We start from the raw sequence: 24,218 nt of genomic DNA, 5'->3' as shown, positions 1-24,218 counted from the left end.
ATGTATATATACCTAGTGATGCACTCTCTTTGATCTGTTATAACTAAGGTGGAAGGTATAATTTAATTTCAAGATCCATCAAGCCAACTATAAATAAGACTTTCGGAAACAAAATACAATGCTTGTTTCTCTGGACCTTTGTAATGAAAAAACAAAAGCAAAAAATAAGGCATTGATAACGAACATAAAACCGCAAGCTAGTCAGTAAAAACAGGCCCTGAAATCCACAGCGGAATCGCACTGGGAAAGATAGCTTGGGGGGGGGGGGGGGGGGGGGGAATGAACTTGGTACTTATGAGGCGCTTTTGTGTTCTGGTGTATATTTGGTGTGTAATTAAGCACGGCTTAAGTTCAATAAATCGCGTTGCATCCATTCTACCTGCTTTGGTTTTATATGTCGAGACATACTGAGACAAGTATTTTGTGCCTTTTCAAAGGATTTTATTGTGAAGGATCAGCTCCTCGCCAAACCCAATTAAAAACGTAAGTAAACCTTTATTCTAGGAAATAAACTATACTATGTTCTTTTAACTTTCAATATAAGGACAAATATATAATCGAATTCTATAAGACGGGTTCCACCCTTCATTTCTAACACTGTATATTACACGTGTCAAAGCCTGCTGTCATGTATTTGATCGAGGTGACTTTTGTGGCCTGATTATACAAGATGCTTTTTTTCCCCCCGCAGGAGCAGATTTAATACAATTCGCCAGAAACGGAATCTCCTAGCAGTAGAGGTATGCTATACTGTAGCAGATAAACTATAAAACAATCCCGATGCTACAAAGAACTCTTTGTGTTGCTGGTAGCAAAAAAAAAAATGCCTTTAAAAGCTGAGGTTTCAGCACTTCTGTGTAGTTCAGACATTTTAAGTCGCATTCGTGTTGTCAACTTTCTCCTGGGTTGGAAGTGTATTTGGAAATCAAATATCATCTTCATTGGATGAAATGCCAGCGCTAAAGTAATTTATAGAGTGGGATACGTTACAATACATTCATTGACCAGGAGGGCTTGACAATTGCGAGAGGAGTTAAATGTTCTATAAAAAGCAATCGCGCGAAATTTCGAAATGATTACAAACATCAATATGAACACAAGCACATTTATCGGAATCAGGCTCAGTCACCGTGTTTTAATGCATTATCTTACAAATATTATAAAACTGTTTTAGACAATGATGGTAGGGCTGACATTGTTACAGTGAGCATGAAATACGTTCATTCTTTATGTCAAAATAAAATCACCCGGGATCTCTTTTACTAGAGGCGCCTTTCGTCTTTGCATAAAGAAAATTAAGCAGCTTTGTTGCCACTGGTTTTTTACATACTTCAAAAGTAAAGTAAAAGAGAGATAAAAAGGCTGCGTTTTTAGACATGATCTACTAAGAATGAATCAGCAGGTTACAAATTTTACATTGACTAATGTTGTTATGCTATGAATTTGGCACTAATGCAATGCCAGTGCTAAATTATGCGGCAGCTAAAAAAAAAACCTCTGGTTAAACCCCACTTTGTGTGCTGCAAGCAGTTCTGGGCACCATGCCTCAGGAAGGATATATTAGTCTTGGAGGGAGTGCAACATAGGTTTACAAGAATAGGTTTGAAAGATACCTGGACTACAGGGGTTAAGTTGTGAGAAAAAATTACGCAAATTAGGCCTGTTTTCGCTAGAATTTAGAACATTATGGGCTAATCTGATCAAAGTCTTTAAGATATCAACAGGAAATGACAGGGTAGATAAAGATAAACTATTTCCACTGGTTGGAGATTCAAAAACTAGGGGTTGTGATGTAAAAATTAGGGCCAGACCGTTCAGGAGAGATGTTGGGAATAACATCTTCACTCACAGGATAGTAGAGGTTTGGAAATCTCTCCCACAAATAGCAGTTGAAGCTGGAACAGTTGTTAATTTTAAATCGGAGATAGGTAGATTTTTGTTCAGCAAAGATGTTAAGGGATATGGGCCAATGGCAGGTATATGGAGTTAGGTCACAGATCAGCCATGATCTCATTGAATGGCAGGACAGGCTTGAGGGGCTGAATGGCCTCCTCTGTTCCTATAATATACAATAATGCTGAACGCAGAGTTTATCCAGCAGATTGCCTCAGGTAAGATCATCTGAAGCTGACATGGTACGATGGTGGTTTCTATATAACAGCTAAATTTGGCATGCTAGGTCAAAAAGTAATACACACCATGACATCATGTGCCATGACGCCAAGCTATTTTTAAATGTGCACCTTGCGCTCTATGGTAGTATATTTTTAATCTTTAGCGGTTCGGGCTGAAATTCTTGAAAAGTGCTGCATACCTGGTATTGTAAGCATGCTCATCAGTGCTCAGCTTTGCTGGATTACCCAGATGGTTCGCAAGGAGGATTCTCGCAGAGCGAAGGTGGGATTTTACAGTCAGCTGAGCACAGAAACCCAGCATCCCGGACTTGCTAAACTTAGATACAAAGTCTTTCTGAAAGTCAGTCTTGGGGCCTGTAAATTGGCGCCCACCGCCTGGGAAAAGCAACCCTGGACACGTCCTAATGGAGAAACCTCTATCATTAGCGAACTCGGTGAATGAGGACAACAGAGCAAGGTTCCTACAGGGCAACTGGTACAGAGCCACCACTCCAACAGTCACTTCATAATCACTGCCATTGGATCTGCAAATCAAGATTTGGCTTAACTTCACAGATGAGAGGAAACCAACCTAGACAGTGAACGTAGATAAAAAAACAGAAAATGTTGGAAATACTTAGTAGGTCTGGCAACATCTGTGGAGAGAAACAGTTAATATTCAGCTCAATGACTCTTCATCAGAACTGAATGGTGATCTACAAGCCCATCCTCGCTGAACTGTCAAAGCAACAGTGCAATCCACTTGTTAGGGGTAGTTCAAGATGTACGGAACACCCTCTTAGGAACTGCTCTGTGGGCCACCACCTTCTGGACTAGTAACTACGCACTCCTACCTCCTTTATGTCACCTGTCTCTGCCCCTGGTGCAGCCCATCTACCACTGAAACATCTAAGCTTTTGATACCCTCCGACACAACCATTCCAATTCTCTCCTGGCAGGTGCTTCAACTTCCACCCTCCATGTACAGAGTTCTGAAATGAAAATCGTTTATTGTCACAAGTAGGCTTCAAATGAAGTTACTGTGAAAAGCCCCTAGTCGCCACATTCCGGCGCCTGTTCGGGGAGGCTGGTACAGGAATTGAACCCGCACTGCTGGCCTTGGTCTGCTTTACAAGCCAGCTATTTAACCCACTGTGCTAAACCAGCCCCCAGTTCTGCTGCTCATATCCTAACTCACACAGTGTATGCATCAACCTTATGCTCTTTGATCTCCACTGGCTCCCAGATCTCGAATACCTGAATTTTACAATTTACAGGTGGCACAGTGGTTAGCACTGCTGCCTCACGGCGCCAAAGACCCGGGTTTGATCCCAGCCCCAAGTCACTGTCCATGTGGAGTTTGCACATTCTCCCAATGTCTGCGTGGGTCTCACCCCCACAGCCCAATGATGTGCAGGATAGGTGGATTGACCATGCTAAATTGCTCCTTAATTGGATTTTAAAAAATAATTTACATCCTCATTTCCAAGCACTCCACAGCTTTTCCTCTCCATATATCTGTAACCTCCTCCAACGCTACAATATTCTGTTAGTCCAATTCTGAACTCTTTGCATCTTGAAATCCTTTGCCACACAGTTCGAAGTTGTGCCATCAGCTGCCCCGGCCACAAGCCTCAATTCTCACCTTAAACATCTTTGTCTCCTCACCAGTCTCTTCCTTAATGCCCTCATAAAGACCAAACATTTTGTCACCTATCCTACTGTCTTTGGCTCAGTGTCCGATTAGGTTCCTGAAGCACCTTGAAATGTTTTACAATGTTAAAGGTTCTGTATGGACTTCTGGTCGTGTAAAGAAGGGGGAAGACGCCCATGAGATGGTTCCTCCTAGAGTACTGTACCTCTTGCTCTTTTCTCTCAATTGGAGGGGGTATTTTCTTTTGAAAACCCACATAAGTAATGGGGTGAGGATTGAAATGCCCTGAAAAGTCATGGGAAAGAAGGTGGATAGCAGAAGTTTGTCAACAGAATCGGAGGCCTCTAATTGGAGTTCGTCGGCAGATAAAATGGGACATCGGCTACTCCACTAACGGCCGAGGTGCTTTCGAGCACCTTGGCAAAGGAATTTAATAAACATTGACGGGTTGTGTCGGGGGACCTCCGAAAATCAATGGAGGTGGCCTTGGTCCCTATCGAAACGTCTCTGGACAAGATCAATGAAACTGAGAAAGCCCATGGAGCCACGATAAAAGACATGGAAGTAGCCCTTGTGAGACACTGTGATCAGATTGTCTCACTGGAAGCGAAGATGTCTTTGGTGACCAAAGCAAATAAACCACTGAAGGCTAAGGTAAATGAGTTTAGAGAATTGGTCCAAGAGGCAAAACATCTGAACTGTGGGGCTGCCAGAGGGGCTGGAAGGCCCAACGTTCATGGAGTACTTTGCAGAAATGTTCGGTAAGATGGTGGGAGTGGGTAGATTCACGTCCCCTCCTGAGTTAGACTGAGCCCACCATATACTCTGGCAGAGGCCTCATCCTGAGGCTCCACGGAAATAGTGAAGTTTCATAGCTTCAAAGAGAAAGAGGGCGTTCTGCGATGGGCGAGGGAATATCGAAACTTCAAATGGGAAACGGGTGGGCCATGCCATCAGGTTCTACCAAGATGTAGGAGTGGAGGTGGCAACAAAGTGGGCGGCATTCAACAAAGCCAGGACCGCCCTGTACAAACGTGGAGTCCGGTTCGGTGTGGTGTACCTGGCACGGCTCAGAGTGACTTTCGATGGAAGAGGCGATGTGCTGGGAGAGGCAGACTCCTTTGTTAAGAAAGACCGGTTGACCACGGTGTGATTTGAGTATTTTAGGTATTGGGGACGGTCATGTTGAATTGTTGCATTGTTGGGTTTCCATGTTTATTTCTGGCTTTTTCCTGTTCTTGTTGGGATTGAATTTTCACAGTTTCGGCTTAGGTTTGGGGTTGAGTTCCATGTGGGGTTCTGTTCTGTTTGTTATGAAAATATATAGGTCCCTTTTGGAGTGCAATGGTTTATAAGGTTTTAGTATTTTGTTGTTTGTAACCAATTTTCTTAACTCTAGTTGGGAGCCTTCCTGCTAACCTAAGAGTTAGTTTTGAAAGGGTGCCTGCAGCTCATTGTAGTGGTTTTTTAGATAATGAGCTTAGGGTTCTTGTTTTGTTTAGGATTAGGTTTGTATATTTTAGTTGTTTGTATCTGTCTCGCCTCTTTGTTTGCGTATTTGGGTGTAGTGGTATTCAAGGGCTAGGGGGGGAGGGAGGGTGGGGGTAGTTTTCTTTAATTAGTCTTGTGTTTTGGTTTGGTGGCCATCTTGGGTGGGCCTGGTTGCTGTACCTTTTCTCTATCTTTTGGGTAATCTCTCGGTGGAAATGGCTGACTCCAATTGAGGTGGGGTGGAAGACCCCAACTTCATTTGGTCATCTGGAATATTGAGGGGTTGAACGGCCCAGTGAAAAGGTCGCGAGTATTTGCTCACTGTCAGAGTTTAAATTCTGATGTGATGACATTTGCTGGTCAGGAACCAAGCAACCGTACGGAAGGGGTGGGTAGGACAAGTCTTTCATTCGGGCTTCAATGGTAGGGCCAGGGGTACGGCAATATTAATTAATTAGAGGGTTCAGTTTCCTGCCTCTAAGATCTTGGCCGACCCCCAATGACAGGCATGTTACTGTCTGTGGCTCTTTGGTGGGCATTCTGGAGATTCTGGTTAATATCTACGCCCCAAACTGGGATGATACAAATTTTATTAATAACCTGCTGGCCTCGCCCTCAAATTAGATTTGCATCAGCTTATTTTGGGTGGGGACCTAAACTCTGTTCTGAACCCTAGTCTGGATCTGTCCCAGCCCAATTCTCTGACTCCATCAGGGGTGGCCAAAGCTTTGTTGTTTTTCATGGAGCAGATGAGGTTGGGGGGGGGGGGGGGGGGGGGGCAGGGGGGGGGTTAGATCCTGGTGCGTTTTGCAACGAGGGGAAAAAGATTTTTCATTTTTCTTGCATGTGTATCAGGTATACCCCTGGATCGATTTCTTTTGTGGTAGTTAGGTTTCCCCCCCCTTCTCTGGTGACTGCTGAGTACTCAGCAATTGTGGTTCCGGACTATACCCTGCCCTTCGTTGATTTGACACTAGAGTCAGGACCCTCCCAGCGTCCGCCATGGAGGTTAGGCACAACATTACTAGCGGACAAGAAACGTTGTGAGCGCATGTCCACTGCCATTGGAGACTATATAGAATTCAATAAAAGTGAGTCAATCTCTCCTTCCACACAGTGGGAAGCCCTTAAGGTGGTCCTTGGGGGATATTATAAAGGTCCTATAACGTGCACATGGAAAAGTCAGCGAGGGTGGTGTAGCAGAGGCTGGTGGATTCCATTCTTGAGGTGGACCACCAGTACTCACTTGCCCCAAAGCTTGAATTGTTGGGAAGTAGGAAAAAGCTGCAGACACAGTTCGCGCTATTGTCAGCAGACAGAGCGGTGGGATGCTTGCACACTTGAGGGGTGAAGGCCAGGTGGCTTGTAGCTCACCAGTTTTAGTTCAATCCGAGCGGCAGCCTGGTTTCCGCCCCTCCTCAGGTTAATGAGGCTTTTGAATCATTCTGACCAGATCAGAGCCTCCAGCTGAGGAATCGGTCATGACTGACCTTTTAGACAGTTTATCCATCCCAGCGGTGGTGGTGGAGAGGAGCGATGAGTTGGAATCCCCGTTGGGCCCAGAGGAAATTATAAAATGCATTGGGTTGGTGCAGACAGGCAAAGCCCCTGGCCCGGGTGGCTTCACATTAAATTTTATAAGAATTTTGTAAGACATTCATGGAGCGGTTGGTGCCTTTAATTCTGGTCATGTTTAATGATTCCTTATCCCAGGGTTGCTGCCCTCGACCCTCACACAGACCCCTATCGTCCTGATTCTCAAGAAAGACAAAGACCCAACAGAGTATGGGTCGTATCGACCTATCTCACTCTTAAAGGCAGATGTTAAGTTACTGGCCAAGGTTCTGGTGCTGTGGCCAGAGCCCTGCTTCCCAGAGGTGACCTCGGAAGATGAGACAGGCTTCATTAAGGGTTAACAATTGTCAGCCAATATAAGTCACCTGCTAAACGTTGTCCTTTTACCCTCCCCGGTGCCCGAACCAGAGGTGCTTGTTTCCCTGGATGCCAAAAAGGCATTTGTTAGGGTGGAGTGGGAGTATCTGTTTGAGATTCTTGGGAGGTTTGGATTCAGCCACTAGTTTATTTCCTGGATTCGACTACAGTATACAGACCCCACTGCTCGTGTTTGTACGAATGTTCTGAACTCTGGTTACTTCCTGTTGAATAGGGGCATGAGACAGGGATTACACTGTCTCCACTCCTGTTTGCTTTGGCAATAGAGCCGCTCGTTTAAGCGCTGAGGTCCTCTTTCAGATGGAATGGGATAAACCGGGGAGGGGTGGAGCATTGGATTTCCCTTTTATGCGGATGACCTACTTCTTTTCGACATTACGGACCCAGTATCTTCCATGGGTGCGATAATGAAGCTGCTTAGGATTTTTGGCTCCTTCTCTGGTTCCAAGTTGAACTTGGACAAGAGCAAATTTTCCCAGTCAACACCCCCAGGAAGAGAGTCCAACCGTGGTCGTTAGCCTTTTGCTTTGCTAAGACTTGCTTTCATTATCTGGGGGTCCGGGTGGCCCACAACGGGTCTCGCTCCATAAATTAATTACACAACTGGTTGGTAGTGTCAAGTCAAACTTGCAGAGGTGGGATAACCTCCCCCTGTCCTTAACGAGCAGGGTTCAGACTATTAAAATGAATGTGCTCCTGAAACTTTAATTTCTTTTTCAACGTCTTCCTATTTTTCTCTCCTTTTTGTCAAAGCCAGCAAATTAATGTCCTCTTTTATTTGGGCAGTTAAAACTCCAAGGAGCCGCGGGGCTTTGCTCCAAAGAGATAGACAATCAGGGAGGCTTGTCTCTACACAATTTATTGTTTATCCTATTGGGCAGCCAATATTCAGAAGATATTGTGGTTCAGCTATCCTGGCTCCATGTGGGGACAAATGGAAGCAAGCTCCTGCACTGTTTCTCGCCTTGGTGCAATAGTTACTGCATCGTTGCCTTTCTCTCTGGTGGGATCTTCATTGAATCACCTGGTGGTGTCCACTCTGAGAATTTGGAAGCAGTCCAGGCAGCATTTCAAGCTCTGTTCCCTGTTTTCATTAGCCCCCATCTGCAATAACCACTTTTCTACTGCCTACGGGCTTTGACTCGATATTCAAGTCATGGGAGGTGAAGAGATTGGGGAGGTTTGGAAACCTGTTTGTGGAGGGGAGCTTTGCTAGTTTTAATGAGTTGGCCGAGAAATTCCAACTGCCTGGTTCCAGTTTTTTCAGGTATTTTCAGATTTGTGATTTTGCAAACAAGGCTTTCCCATCCTGTTCCTTGGCACCACCAGCTTGCCGAGAAGAGGATTTTGTCTTTGACTGCGTCTGATGGGGGACTATTTTGGGCATATATGGCCATAACCTCTCAGCGGAGTCAGCTCCATTGTGTGAGGTGAGGTCAAAATGGATGAGTGAATTGTGTCCCATTCTGGATGGTAAGGTGTGGAGTGAGGCCTTTCGCAGGGTCAATCACATGTCTTCATGTGCTCGGCTAAGTTTGATTCAATTCAAGGTGGTGCACAAGGCTCATCTGACTAAAGCGAGGATGAGCGGATTTTTCTCTGAGGTACAGGACAAATATTAACATTGCTATCGGGGCCTGGTTAACCACACTGATATGTTCTGTTTTTGTCCCAAGGCGGTAATCTTCTGAACCTCTTTCTTCAACACCATGTCGGAGATTTGATTTGGATCTATGCCCGCTGGTGGTCATATTTGGGGTATCAGACTCGCCGGTGCTTCATTCGGGGGTGAAGGTGGATGTTCTCACCTTTGTCTTGTTGATAGCCCGGTGACGAGTTCTGCTTGGGTGGAGGTCTCCTACTCTGCCCCGTGCATCAGTTTGGTTGGGCGACCTCATGTCTTTTCTACATTTAGAGAAGATTAACTACACCATAAGAGGGTCGGTAGAAGGGTTCTATCTAAGGTGGCTGCCATTCATTTCCTTTTTTAAGGAGGTAGTCACCATCAGCTGTGAGGGGGTTTAGTTTAGTTTTTTGGGTTAAATTTAATTTGAGTTTTTGCTTGTTTGTCTCTTCTATTGAGTAATTTTGGTTAATTGTTTTGGATGGTTTTATTTTATATGGGAAATTTTTAATAAACATATTTTTTAAAAAGGTGTTTTTACATAAGAACATAAGAACATAAGAACTAGGAACAGGAGTAGGCCATCTGGCCCCTCGAGCCTGCTGCGCCATTTAATGAGATCATGGCTGATCTTTGTGGACTCTGCTCCACTCTCCGGCACGTACACCATATCCCCGAATCCCTTTATTCTTTAGAAAGGCATCTATCTTTTTCTTAAAAACGTTTAAAGAAGGAGCCTCAACTGCTTCACTGGGCAAGGAATTCCAGAGATTCACAACCCTTTGGGTGAAGAAGTTCCCCCTACACTCCATCCTAAATCTACCTCCCCTTATTTTGAGGCTATGCCCCCTAGTTCTGCTTTCCCCGACCAGTGGAAACAACCTGCCCGCATCTATCCTATCTATTCCCTTCATAATTTTATATGTCTCAATAAGATCCCCCCGCATCCTTCTAAACTCCAATGAGTACAGTCCCAGTCTACTCAACCTCTCATCATAATTTAATCCCCTCAACTCTGGGATCAACGTAGTGAATCTCCTCTGCACTCCCTCCAGTGCCAATATGTCCTTTCTCAGGTAAGGAGACCAAAACTGAACACAATACTCCAGATGCGGCCTCACCAACACCCTATACAATTGCAGCATAACCTCACTAGTCTTGAACTCCATCCCTCTAGCAATGAAAGACAAAACTCGATTAGCCTTCTTAATCACCTGCTGCACCTGCACACCAACTTTTTGCGACTCGTGCACCAGCATACCCAGGTCCCTCTGCACAGCAGCATGTTTTAACATCTTACCGTTTAAATAATAATCCATTCTGCTGTTATTCCTCCCAAAATGGATAGCCTCACACTTGGCAACATTGAATTCCATCTGCCAGACCCGAGCCCATTCACCTAACCTATCCAAATCCTTCTGCAGACTTCCGGTATCCTCTGCACTTTTTGCTTCACCACTCATCTTAGTGTCGTCTGCAAACTTTGACACATTGCACTTGGTCCCCAACTCCAAATCGTCTATGTAAATTGTGAACAACTGCGGGCCCAACACTGATCCTTGAGGGACCCCACTAGTTACAGGTTGCCAACCACAGAAACACCCATTTATCCCCACTCTCTGCTTTCTGTTAGTTAACCAATCCTCTACCCATGCTACCACTTTACCCTCAATGCCATGCATCTTTAGTTTATGCAGCAACCTTTTGTTTGGCACCTTGTCAAAAGCTTTCTGGAAATCCAAATATACCACATCCATTGGCTCCCCATTATCTACTGCACTGGTAACGTCCTCAAACAATTCTACCAAATTAGTCAGACATGACCTACCCTTTGTGAACCCATGCTGCGTCTGCCCAATGGGACAATTTCCCTCCAGGTGCCCCGCTATTTCCTCCTTAATGATAGATTCCAGCATTTTCCCTACAACCGAAGTTAAGCTTACCGGCCTATAATTACCCGCTTTCTGCTGACCTCCTTTTTTAAACAGTGGTGTCACGTTTGCTACTTTCCAATCCTCTGGGACCACCCCAGAGTCCAGTGAATTTTGATAAATTATCACTAGTGCGTTTACAATTTCCCTAGCCATCTCTTTTAACACTCTGGGATGCACCCCATCAGGGCCAGGAAACTTGTCTACCTTTAGCCCCATTAGCTTGCCCAATACTGCCTCCTTAGTGATTACAATCATCTCAAGGTCCTCACCTATCATATCCTTATTTCCATCAGTCACTGGCCTGTTATTTGTGTCCTCCACTGTGAAGACTGACCCAAAAAACCTGTTCAGCTCCTCAGCCATTTCCCCGTCTTCTATTATTAAATCTCCCTTCTCATCTTCCAAAGGACCAATATTTACCTTAGCCACTCTTTTTTGTCTCATATATATTTGTAGAAGCTTTTACTATCTGCTTTTATGTTCTGAGCAAGTTTACTTTCATAGTCTACCTTACTCTTTATGGCTTTTTTAGTAGCTTTCTGTTGTCCCCTAAATACTTCCCAGTCCTCCAGTCTCCCACTAATTTTTGCCACTTTGTATGTTTTTTCCTTCAATTTGATACTCTCCCTCACTTCCTTAGATATCCACGGTCGATTTTTCCCCTTTCTACCGTCTTTCTTTTTTGTCGGTATGAACCTTTTCTGAACACTGTGAAAGATCGCTCGGAAGGTTCTCCACTGTTCCTCAACTGCTTCACCATGAAGTCTTTGCTCCCAGTCTACCTTAGCTAGTTCTTCTCTCATCCCATTGTAATCGCCTTTGTTTAAGCACAAAACACTAGTGTTTGATTTTACCTTGTCATCCTCCAACTGTATTTTAAATTCCACCATATTGTGGTCGCTCCTTCCAAGAGGATCCCGAACTATGAGATCATTAATCAATCCTGCCTCATTACACAGGACCAGATCTAGGACCGCTTGTTCCCTTGTAGGTTCCATTACATACTGTTCCAGGAAATTATCCCGGGCACATTCTATAAACTCCAGGTTGTTTTGAATTGTGGGAAGAAGCAGTGAAGGCAGGAATTGCTTTAGGATGATCTGGGTCATGACTCCCTCTGGAATATTTGGGCATTTTCAGGGGAAATTAATTATAATTTCCTCCTGTATCACCTTCAGTCTAGACAATGGCAGTGCTCTTGCCCAAGCCCAGGCCAAGGCCCAGGCCTAGGTATACTAGGATTTCCTATCCTAGTCCATTTGCATTAGTCATGGGTCCATCTGGAATAGTCATGTCATGCGGCAGAGCCTACTGGCCCAGACAGGCTTCCCAGGCCTGAAGCTGTGCTTCGGGCCTTCAAAATCATGACTTTCTGGTTTCTGATAGAGATCAACTCAGCCAAATTGACCGTGTGATTTTGGGAATGGGGGAAGAAAATTAACTTAAGAAAGCTCCTACTTCCAGTTCTTCCCACCCTGAGATCCTTAAGTTGACAGGAATTTAGGGGCAAGTTACAGAAATTTATTTTGTTTACTCGGTTTCTTTCCAATTTCTTGATTCTTGCCCAATGAAAAATAGATATTTTTCAGGGTCAAGAGGCAAGAAAATAGATTTGACCATGGCTGCTGTATTTGATTGTATTGTATTATTTCATGTTTCATAAAATATTAGTTAGATAGATTAATTTACCTTAGTTGTCAACCATCCTGGTGCCCATTTGGTACAGTGTCTTAATCCTGATTTCTTTCAGGGAGCCAAAACAAGTATCTGTTTATTACTTTCCCTTTGTGCCTGTTAATCTCCCTGCTTCCCAATATTTTCTCTGTTACTCTTACACTGGGGTTGAAAATTCTGTTTTAAAGAAGTCTCACTCGTGTTTATGCTACTGAACAATGTGGCAAAGTGGTTCTGACCATTCAATATTCCACTACTGGTGTCGTGTTTACACTGTGGGTGTTTTCAAGATAAGAAAGGAGAAGACAATGGTAGAGGCAGAATAACAAAATGGATACCACTGGATCACCTTCCTCCTTTGACTAAGGCATCCTTCAACTAAAGTCACTGGAGCTATTTTTGGAAATTAGCTCTGTGCTGTGCTGTGTGTCTAAACTGAATGAGAAAAAAAATTATATTTCATAACATAATAATAATAATTGCTTATTGTCACAAGTAGGCTTCAATGAAGTTACTGTGAAAAGCCCCTAGTCGTCACATCCCGGCGCCTGTTCGGGGAGGCCGGTATGGGAATTGAACCCGCGCTGCTGGCATTGTTCTGCATTACAAGCCAGCTATTTAGCCCACTGTGAAAATTATATTTAACAATATAAAACCTTTTGCTTTGTTTAGCAGCAAGATATGAGGACAGAAGGCCCATGAAAATGTTGTTAAAACTTTAAAGGATGTCAGAAATAAAACAGAGGAGCGGGAAAAGTACAGCAGTTCCTACAGCATCTGAAAGGGGAAAAAAACAGATTAATGATTTGGAGTAAAAGATTAATCCTCACACGAGGTGTACTAAATTGAGGGGCAGAGATAGGGCAGACAGGATAAAATTGTTTCCCTTGGTGGAGAATTCTAGAACCATAGAATCAAGATAAGTGGCAGAGGGGACATGAGGAAGAACTGTTTTACGTAGAGGGTAGTGGGAGTCTGGAATTCGCTGCCCGAGTCGGTGGTGGAGGAAGAGACCCTAAAGACTTTTAAAAGGTACCTGTATCTGCACTTTAAATGCTCTAAGCTACAGGGCTAGGGACCGAGTGCTGGAAGGAGGGATTAGAGAGGGCACCTGGGTGACCCTGGGCTGGCATGGACAAGATGGGCTGAGTGGCCTCCTTCTCTGTTGTAACGTTTCTACAATTCTATGATTCTAACTAATAATGAGTATTATTACTAACCCTTAACCTATCTTTATTCTATCATGTCCCGACATGGACAGACTCTCAGCATTTTCTGTTTGCATTTAATTTTCTTTCACATTTGGATAATGTTAGACTTGGAAGTTGAAGGCAGCCTGATAGAGGTGACAATATTTAATTTGCCATCAAAAATTCACCTGTGATGCACTCCTGCAGACATTGTGATAGAATCTGTAACTTCAGAACATTCAGCATGGACTAAATCCACCTATAAGTTTAATAAATACATAATATGGGCAATTGGGAGCCACCTTTTAAACTTGTGGGAAATGTTGGAATAATATTTGTAACTGGCAAGAGTAAAACATTTTGTAAACCAATTTAAACACCTATGTGCCTTTAAGAGTTGAAATAGGTTACTTTGTTAGGGGAACATTATTCCACAAGCTAATTATTCGACATTGCATTCTGAATGTTTTCAATAATCTTTGGGTAACAGAATATTTATTTTATATCCTTAACAGGATTATAGCACGGCTATTGATGAGCAGAGAAGTTTAACCTACAATTCTACATATCATTACTCTGAAGGTATGACAGGGGATATTCATGACTACCATTATCTCCTTATGATAAATTGCAGACCTGACATCAAGTGATTGTGTTTCATGGTCCATTTTCACAGATCTTAATTGATTGAAACTAATTTTCGCCAATGTTTTTTTTAACCAAAATGCTCATAGTATTACTCTGTGAAATGCCATTTGTAAACATGCAGTTCTCGGTGTAACACTCAAGAAGGTGATGGCCAGGGTCCCTGATTAGTTAGACACTTTGCTGTGAGCCTCGATTTTGAGACACACATATTAATCAATGAGCAAGGACTTCAATTCTTCTGTGGTGAATGGGTGACTTTTGTCTATTCTGCTTTTGTTTTTATTTACTTCCGAACATTGCTGAAAATGATCCTCACATGTCTCTAGAATGGTAACCTTGAATAAAATCAACGCTGAACATATTTCTTTTTGTGAAGTAATTTTGTGTGGTCAGATGTATGTAGAAGAAGCATTATTTTGGCTGGAGAGTTAATTTGTGCTACAGAAAACAACACAACGCTTCTAGATCACACTCCTCGGTACAAATAGAACAAAGTGAACACTTGGGCGGTTACATTGTCCCACTGGCCTGGGGATGGCTGTGCAGAAAGAACAGCGCTGACAGCACTCTTGTTACAATGCAGACCAAAGTATTGTGCTCCTACAACCAAGTATTATCTTTTTCAGAGCACTTTTCAAAAAAATACATCCCAGATCTGCTTAGTTGTAAACATCTTGCGATTGGGAGGATGCAGTCCGGGAAGGTGGCAGGGCCGGATGGGTTTCCGGTGGAATATTATAAAAAATTTAAGGATAAGCTGGCACCCCTGATGGTGCGGCTCTTTGAAGAGGCAATAGGTAGTGGGGTGTTGCCACAAACTTTGGGGCAGGCATCGATTTCCCTGTTGCTAAAAAAAGATAAGGATCCGACGGAGTGTGGGTCGTATAGGCCCATATCACTTATGAATGTGGACGCAAAAGTATTGGCGAAGGTACTGGCGGGTAGGCTGGAGGAGTGCCTCCCAAAGGTGATAGGTGAAGATCAGACAGGGTTCGTGAGAGGGAGGCAGCTCTTTTCAAACGTTAGAAGGGTATTGAACATCGTTATGGCACCGGCACAGGGGAAGGAAACAGAGGTGGTTGTGGCATTGGATGCTGAGAAGGCGTTTGACTGGGTAGAATGGGGGTACTTGATGGCAGTTCTGGAGTGGTTTGGGATTGGACCAAGATTTGTGAACTGGGTAAAGCTATTATATAAGAAGCCGAGGGCGATTGTCCGCACAAACAACATCAGCTTGAGATACTTTTCTCTTCACCTTGGGACTAGGCAGGGATGTCCTATGTCCCTCCTGCTGTTTGCACTCGCGATTGAGCAGTTGGCCATCGCATTAAGAAGTTCGGGGGTATGGAAAGGAATAGTGCGGGGGGATAGATCATAGGGTGTCCTTGTATGCCGATGACTTGCTGTTATACGTGTCGGAACCGACTGTGTCGATAGGGGGAATATTGGAGCTGCTTCGAGTGTTTGGGTCTTTCTCGGGGTACAAATTAAATCTAAACAAGAGTGAATATTTTGTGGTGTCTCGGCCGGGGGTGGGGGCAGGGGGGTGGGGCTGCCATTCTGTAGGGCAGGGGCTCACTTTAGGTACCTGGGGGTGCAGGTTGCCCGGGAGTGGGAGGGCGGCTCTGCAGGTACAACATTTCTAGTTTGGTGGGGAGTGTGAAAGCTGATCTGGCAAGGTGGGATGGTCTCCCTCTGTCACTGGCGGGTCAGGTACAGGTGGTTAAAATGAACGTGTTGCTTCGATTTCTGTTTATTTTTCAATGCCTGCCGATTTTACTGCCAGAGGCTTTTTTCAGAGAGATTGAGTTCATACGGGGAGGGAAGGTGGCCAGAGTTAGAAAGGTGCTGCTATAGAGGGGAAGGCAGGCAGGGGGGTTGGGTCTTCCGAACCTGATGTATTACTACTGGGCGGCGAATGTGGAGATGGTGCAGAGCTGGGTCAGAGGGGTTGATTCCCAGTGGGTCAGAATGGAGGAGAGTTTGTGCAGGGGGTCCAGATTGAAAGCACTAGCAACAGCGCCGCTTCCCATTGCCCCGGTGAAATACTCAGGAGGTCCGGTAATAATAGCTTCATGAGAATTTGGAGGCAGTTTCGCCAACACTTCGGGTTGGGGGCAGGGTCAAGGGAAATGCCGATTCGCGGGAACCACAGATTGGAGCCAGGGAGGTGGGATGGAAATTTTCGGAAATGGGAGAAGGGGACTAAGACACTAAAAGATTTGTTTCTTAGGGGTCGGTTTGCTGAATTGAAGGAGCTGGAAGCAAAGTATGGGCTGGAGCAGGGGGAAATGTTTAGATACATGCAGGTTCGAGATTTTGCCAGAAAGGAGATACAGAGCTTCCCGGTGGAGCCGGCCTCCACATTGCTGGAGGAGGTGCTGATGACAGCGGGACTGGAGAAGGGGGCAGTGTCAGTGGTTTACGGAGCTATTTTGGAAGAGGAGAAGGCACCACTGGAAGGGATCAAAACAAAGTGGGAGGAAGAGTTGGGAGAGGATATGGAGGAGAGGGTCTGGTGTGAGGTGCTCCGGAGAGTGAACGCCTCCACCTCGTGCGCGAGGCTGGGGCTGATACAGCTGAAGGTGGTATACAGAGCACACCTCTCGAGGGCAAGGATGAGCCGATTCTTTGAAGGAGTAGAAGATGTGTGTGAACGTTGCGGGGGCTGGGAGCGGCAGGGGGGGGGGGGGGGGGGGGGCACTAATCACGTTCATATGGTTTGGTCCTGTCCAAAGCTAGAGGATTACTGGAAGGAGGTTTTTAGGGTGATTTCTAAAGTGGCGCACGTGAGACTGGACCCGGGCCCCCGGGAGGCCATATTCGGGGTGGCGGACCAGCCAGGGTTGGAAATGGGTGCGTAGGCAGATGTCGTAGCCTTCGCCTTATTGATCGCCCGAAGGATCCTGATAGGTTGGAGAGCAACCTCTCCACCCTGTGCCCTGGCGGGCGGGGGGGACCTGTTGGAATTCTTGACTCTTGAGAAGGTTAAGTTTGAACTGAGGGGAAGGATGGAGGGGTTCTACAATTCATGGGCGTTATTCATTATGCACTTTCGAGAACTGGATAACATCGAACATTAGTTGGGGCGTGTGGGTGGGATGGTTTGGGGCAGGGGGACGGTGTGTTAATGGTGACTATGGGTGATCCCTTATTCCTTTTTATCATTTGCTTGTGTGAACATGCAGACTAATGTTTGGGGTTTGGTGGGAGGATGCGATCGTTGTTATTGATATGGGGATTGACATATTTGTTACTGATTATTGTTTATTGTTGGCGGGTGTAAATTGGGAGAAAAAGTGAAAAAGGAGAAGAATAAAAAAATATTTAAAAAATAAAGTTGTAAACATCCATGGGGAATGGGGGCGTTTCAATGAACCTGCCTGAGAAAATTTTAAACAGAGATTTCCTTGCTGGAGTTTCCCTGCACACAAGCTCAGGCTAGATGGTCTGCCCAGGAGGTGTCAATCCATTACACTTGAGAGAGTTCAGCTGGGACCTGGCTCCAGAGTTGCCCTGTAACTTTGTATTGCTGCAAAACTGCGATCATTTAAAGGAGAAAGTCCAATAGAGTTTATTTTTTGAAAGTGCAGTGAAGTGTTGAAACAATATTTTCAAAATCAAATGAAATGCAAAGAGTGATGCATTATAGTCAGAGGAGGAGGAATTTATCCTCTGATTTTCTTTCTGTTTCTCTGTGGGGAATTTCCTGGCTTTTGCCTGGCACGTTCTTTCGAAGGTACCATTGAGACCTTAAGGTTGGTGGATGCAAATCCTCATTCTATCATCAAATAGCGCTAAGGATATTGTAGTGAACTAAATGTATATTGCATTGCCAATGTATCTTTTGCAAGTGTAATAAAACACTGGTTGTCAAACAAATTTTGACCAGAAATTGAACTGGACCAGCCTTATAAATATTGTGACTAAAGCGGTAGTTCAGAGGCTGGGAAATCTGTGGAGCGTAATTCACCTCCTGACTCTCCAAAGCCTGTCCACCATCTACACGGCAGAAGTCAGGATGGAAAACTCTCCACTTGCCTGAATGAAGCGGCTCGAACAACAGCTCAAGAAACTTGACACAATCTAGAACAAGGCAGCCTGCTTGATTGGCACCCCCATCCACCACCTTCGCCATTCACTCCCTTCACCACTGATACACTGTGACAGCAGTGTGTATCATCTTACAAGATGCATTTTAGTAACTCATCAAGTCTCCTTCAACAGCACCTTACACACCTATGACCTCTTGGAGGACAAGGGTAGCATGGCAATACCACCACTTGCAAGTTCTCCTCCAAGTCACACAATATTCTGACTTGGAACTATATTGCCGTTCCTTCACTTTTGCGTGGTCAAAATCTGGAACACTTTTCCTAATAGCACTGTGGCTATATGTACATCAGATGGGTTGCAGCAGTTCAAGTATGTGGCTCCCCACCACCTTCTCAAGGGCAATTAGGGATGGACAATAAATGCTGGCCTCGCCATTGATGCCCACATCTCAGGAAAGATTTATAACATGATTAAAAAATATATACTTTAACTAGAAATCTTTGAAGCTATAAAACAGAAATACTGAAAGCCATTTTAGAAATAGTCATTTGGTAATACAGAATGAGTATTGCTGAACAAAAGAGACAGGCTCCCAAAGCTTTTCATCTTGCATTCATTAGGACTGTTTGTAAGAATAACAATAATAATGGGAACAACAATTCAAACTGCATGAGTCCACTAAATTAATCAGAGTCCACCAGCCAACCAATCTGCACTCTCTTTTCTTGCAGTATAAATTGTCGCTCCTTTCACCATTGGTATTCCTGTGAACCGTTCTGATGAGTGGAAGGCAAAAACTTTGACGGCAATATTTCAGAAATAATTTGGGATGTGTTGGGATTTATCTTAACTGCAGAACTTTAAACTGTCATGTTGTTACTGACCATTTCTGCAAAATGTAATCATTCTTTGGACTTCCAGGTGTTTGTTCGCAAGATTGTCTCAATGGTGGCTTTTGCAGTGAGGATGATGCATGTGACTGCAGTGAACGTCAAGCCAATGGAAGTCGTTGTCAGACTGGTCAGTGTCAAACTTTTTTTGGGAGATCTTTGAGAATTGTTGTTCGTCTTTGGAAAACAATTAGAAGACTGCAACAGTTAATGACTTATTTCCATAGTAATTAATTAATATTTCTGCACTGCCTCTAATGTTCTTTATAAATTCAGGGAAAAGAATAAAAACCTGTGTTCATAATAGTGAAACCACATCTGTTTAATTAAAATTACATGATTTGTGTGCTGTGATTACTGAAACCTGTATATTTAATGATTTTATTGAGGCAGTTTGTTCTCCCCATAATAGAAAATAGCTGCTAGGGCCATTGGCAAAAAGAAAATTAGTCCTAGTAAAAAGACATAACCAGATGTTCCAACTTTTATTTCTTTAGTTCCAAATCTTGGCCAGGATAGAGGAGGAATATGCAGGTCATGGGGTCAATACCATTTTGAAACCTTTGATGGCCTCTATTTTTATTTCCCTGGAAAATGCTCTTATATTCTTGCAAAAGATTGTCGGACAAACGAGCCTCAGTACATGGTAGAGGTATGTTACAATCAGTACACCAGAGAGTTATTGTATAGGTGTCTCGTCATGCAGATGTCCTGGTCTCATTTCTTTGTTATTATTTCTTTATATTCAGGTCCACAACAGTAATGAATGTGCGTCCTCGCACTATTCTTGCTCAAGATCTATAAGCTTGTTTTTTCCGAACGAAGAGAAAATAACTATTCTGGGTCATTCAGTTACAAAAGGAGGAATCAGGTGAACAGAATCAGAAAAATGTTCATTTAAAAACGTGTCTGTTGCCGAGGAAAGAAGATTTCTTTAATAATGATAATCTTTATTAATGTCACAAGTAGGCTTACATTAACAGTGCAATGAAGTTGCTGCGAAAATCCCCTAGTTGCCACACTCCAGCGCTTGTTCGGGTACACTGAAGGAGAATTCAGAATGCCCAAATCACCTAACAGCACGTCTTTCGGGACTTGTGAGAGGAAAGTGGAGCACCCGGACAAACGTACTGAAATGATTTTTGAAATTTCGGAATGCTCAACGTAACCACTCTTTGTCACCAACCTCTGTCTCACCACTCTTATAGGCTATTGCTGTTTGCAAATGTCAATTATCTTGGATTTCCAGGAATTCTCTGGCAGGGTGGGGGGCAGTGGCGGTATGATGGACGGGTGCTGGAGATACATTAAAATAGGCAGAGGCCACTTATATAATTAGGTGGGAGGCTGGTGGCCTTCCCACCTCTATTTTGCAGCTGTACAGAATCTTAAGCAGTGGTGAGAAAAATTGGTGTTAAATTTACAGAATTTCCTCTACATCCCATGGCCGCTGTCTGCTTTATTTGACTCTGTTACACAGAAGTAAACTACAAATAAACTGGGAGTAACTTGTTCACAGATGATAAGTGGTACCTTTCTAACCTTGATATTTGTTTCACTTTATTTTTTAAAACTTTTATTTGAGCACTTGCTTCAGCAAAGCTAGAAGAACCTATCTGACCTATTGTGGTAATATTGCCCAACACTTGGAACTGTGGAGTATCTTCTCAGTTCCATCCTGGACAGACATTCCTCCTATGACACGTAACCAGGCCCAATTATTACTAAGTCTGCTATCTCTTTTGCACATCACGGGCGTCATTCTCCGACCCCCCGCCGGGTTGGAGAATCGCCGGGGGCTGCCATGAATCCCGCCCCCGCCGGTAGCCGAAGTCTCCGGTACCGGATATTCGGCGGGGGCGGGAATCGGGCCGCGCCGGTTGGCGGGCCCCCCCCCGCTGGATTCTCCGGCCCGGATGGGCCAAAGTCCCGCCGATTAAATTGCCTGTCCTGCTGGTGTCTTCACCATGGCGGAGGCGGAAGAGACTCCCTCCACTGCACATGCATGGGAAACTGTCAGCGGCCGCTGACGCTCCCGCGCATGCACCGCCCGGAGATGTAATTTCTGCGCCAGCTGGCGGGGCAACAAAGGCCGTTTCCGCCAGCTGGCGGGGCGGAAATTCCTCCGGCGTCGGCCTAGCCCCTCAATGTTGGGGCTCGGCCCCCAAAGATGCGGAGCATTCCGCACCTTTGGGGCGGCACGATGCCGGTCTGATTGGCGCCGTTTTGGGCGCCAGTCGGCGGACATCGCGCCGTCTCGGGAGAATTTCGCCCCACATTTCAGATGTCATAATTCAAAACATGACATTGGTACATTTACAAGATGCCTTTGCGACACTGGCAAATGGTATTAATAAATCAACAACTGATTGGGTGTGGAACATGCAAATCTAAATGCTAAATAAGTCAAATTAAGTTCCAATGGGAAACTGCTAAGGATGCACTGAAACAACCAAATTCCTGTGTGCAGTCAAACAAAAAGTATCAATTTAGAAAAGAATGGGGAGCAGTTTAATTGTTCAATTTTTTTTGAATATCCTGTTGGCCACCATTTTGGACTTTTAGTGTAAGAAACCTGCTACTGGAACTCTGCTTCACAACATTTGTCAAACCTGTGGCAATTCTGTCCTGTTGTAACCTTTTACTATGGTTGGTAGCTAAGTCTGAAGTCTTTGGTGGTCCAATTCAAGACACCTGAAAGCTGAGGTGTGCTCCACACCAGTTAGCTAGGAGGTTGGTCTATCTGCTTTGCTCCCCCTAGTGTACCAGCTGCCCAGTGGAACCTAGGCAGAGGAAAAGGAAACTAGGAGCTCCCTCTACTGGCCATGCCCTTACTCATATCAGGGACCATTGAATTGGACAAAGGTTCCAACTCCAATTGGTACCTTGGATAACTGCTGTCTGATGTCAGGATAGAAGGAAGAGAGAGACAGGAAAATTGGTTTAGTATTTTCAGATTTCTTTCTTACTCATGTGAGTACTCTCGAACTGAGTCCAGTGAGGAAACAATTCATTAAATAGTTAATATTCCAGTCGTAGAGGCTGGGATTTGACATATTTGCTCATTTTGTGGGCCTTCTCTTGCGATCTTGGAGACTTAAGATTACTTCCATCCTAGAAGACCCACAGATCGTCAAGATCCAGTGTGCTCCAGACTATACATGGCCAACACCATTGGCTATCTGCTGTGTATTATTTTTGTTCTTAGACACAATCTTTTAACGAATTAGAGGTATTCTTTACAATCATGGTTATTTTATTTAAACATTTTTTTTTAAAGATTACCATTGCCTCAGACTGTTAGGCATGCATTCTTTGAGAGGCTAGCTGACTACATTCTTGTGAAGACAACTTTTGGATTTTCCTTGGCATGGGATGGATTCTCTGGCGTTTATATGAAGCTTACAGAAGAGCATAAAGGCAAACCTTGTGGTCTGTGTGGTAATTACAATGGAGATATGTCTGATGATCTCAATGCAAGTTACAGTAAGTAATTTTTGTTGGTAACATATTTCCTTCTTCACATCCATATTCAAATCCCCACTATTTCCTTACAGAAGGTAAACATCTAACCTATCATCACTCTTAAGAGGGATGCTGTGTAATGTAAGATTGGATTGATTTGCATTCCAATTTATCTCCTTCCCCGTCCCATTTATATGAAGAACTGTTTGTTGCAAGAATTGTAAGTACGTCCCTCCCATGGGGAAGCGGAGCCTACACCAATGGACTGGTTAAACTTCAAAACTTACCATCTGGGGAAATCACAGGGGCAAAGCTGGAAGCAACAACTCTGTGATTGAGGAAGCAGTGCAATGAGTTGACTTTCAATCCAACGTGAAGGGATAATTTAATTGTTTTTAAACCTGTTCCACTGTGTTGGTCAGAAAAATACATCTTAACTCTAGACTAAAGCATGGTATGGCTCACACATGAGGTCTATATTTGAATGCTCATAGAACACATGCCAACTCTAAGTGTTCCAAATTGAATGAATTTGGGACATGTCAACTGAGCTCTCAGTGGGGTACAAATCCTGATCATAAATTTATTGTAATTGACACAATTATGATCATGGCTACTGTGAAAATAAAAATCTTAAACGGGGGTCATAAAAGATGCTTTTCTAGATTTGGATACAAAAGGTGGAGATAACTTCCATTATATCCCGGTCTCGCCTTGCATCTCAGTTCCCCTTATTCCCTGATGCTGGAAATCAATATTTTAACTCTTAAATGACTTCCAGACCTAGATTATTTCCCTTGTCTTCAGTAATTAAGTGGACTTTAATTAACAGTTGTTTGGTAGTTCAGAATTTGAGTATCACTGGAGAAAATAAAAGAGACTTTTTTGTTGAAATTTGTATCTCAACACCTCTACCAATCAGAGTCCACTTGCCAACCAATCAGCATTCTCTTCTCATACAACATCAATTTGTTGATTTTTTTCTTACATTGTATTCTCGTGAATGTCCTGGTGAGTGCAAAATGAAAAGCTTTGACAAAATATACTTTCTTTCCACCAAATCTAAACTTTAATTGCCAGAAATCCTCTCAATATCCTTCTGTAATAAATAAAAGAGTCGTTAAAAGATATTTTAAAACAATTACTTTCTGTTATAATAGCACATTTTTAGGATATAAGACCATAAGACATAGGAGCATTCGGCCCTTCGAGTCTGCTCCGACATTCAATCATGGCTGATATGTTTCTCATCCCCACTCTCCTGCCTTCTCCCCATAAACCCTGACCCCCTTATTAATCAAGAACCTATTTATCTCTATCTCCTCACATGAGAAGTCCTTCATTCCAGGGATCATTCTTGTCAACCTCCTCTGGACCCTTTCCAAGGCCAGCTCATTCTTCCTTAGATCCCTGGTCCAAAACAACTCACAATATTCCAAATGGGGTCTGACCAGAGCCTTATACAACCTCAGAAGTACATCCCTGGTCTTGTATCCTAGATTAGATGTATTAGATGTCTTTCCAG

The 24,218-nt window shown here is 43.9% G+C and overlaps 1 protein-coding gene and 1 long non-coding RNA gene across 2 annotated transcripts in view; both read left to right on the top strand.

Moving 5' to 3' along the window:
• Positions 1-434: 434 nt before the first annotated feature.
• On the top strand, positions 435-14,216 carry LOC140395943 (uncharacterized). The gene is made up of 3 exons (XR_011936412.1): positions 435-483; positions 692-740; positions 14,150-14,216. It is a non-coding gene; the product is annotated as an uncharacterized lncRNA (long non-coding RNA).
• Positions 14,217-18,899: 4,683 nt separating this feature from the next.
• otogl (otogelin-like) overlaps positions 18,900-24,218 on the top strand; it is a 170,884-nt gene continuing 165,565 nt past the window's right edge. The window contains exons 1-5 of the mRNA XM_072483997.1: positions 18,900-18,966; positions 19,260-19,358; positions 19,726-19,880; positions 19,978-20,099; positions 22,509-22,714. Of these exons, the coding sequence (XP_072340098.1) occupies positions 18,900-18,966; positions 19,260-19,358; positions 19,726-19,880; positions 19,978-20,099; positions 22,509-22,714 (649 nt within the window). The remainder of the gene's footprint in view (positions 18,967-19,259; positions 19,359-19,725; positions 19,881-19,977; positions 20,100-22,508; positions 22,715-24,218) is intronic.

The sequence above is a fragment of the Scyliorhinus torazame genome, chromosome 19 (assembly GCF_047496885.1).
Source record: "Scyliorhinus torazame isolate Kashiwa2021f chromosome 19, sScyTor2.1, whole genome shotgun sequence".
In the NCBI taxonomy this organism is placed as follows: domain Eukaryota; kingdom Metazoa; phylum Chordata; class Chondrichthyes; order Carcharhiniformes; family Scyliorhinidae; genus Scyliorhinus; species Scyliorhinus torazame.
Note: the sequence above shows the minus strand (reverse complement) of the source record. Positions and strands in the feature narration are given on the sequence as shown.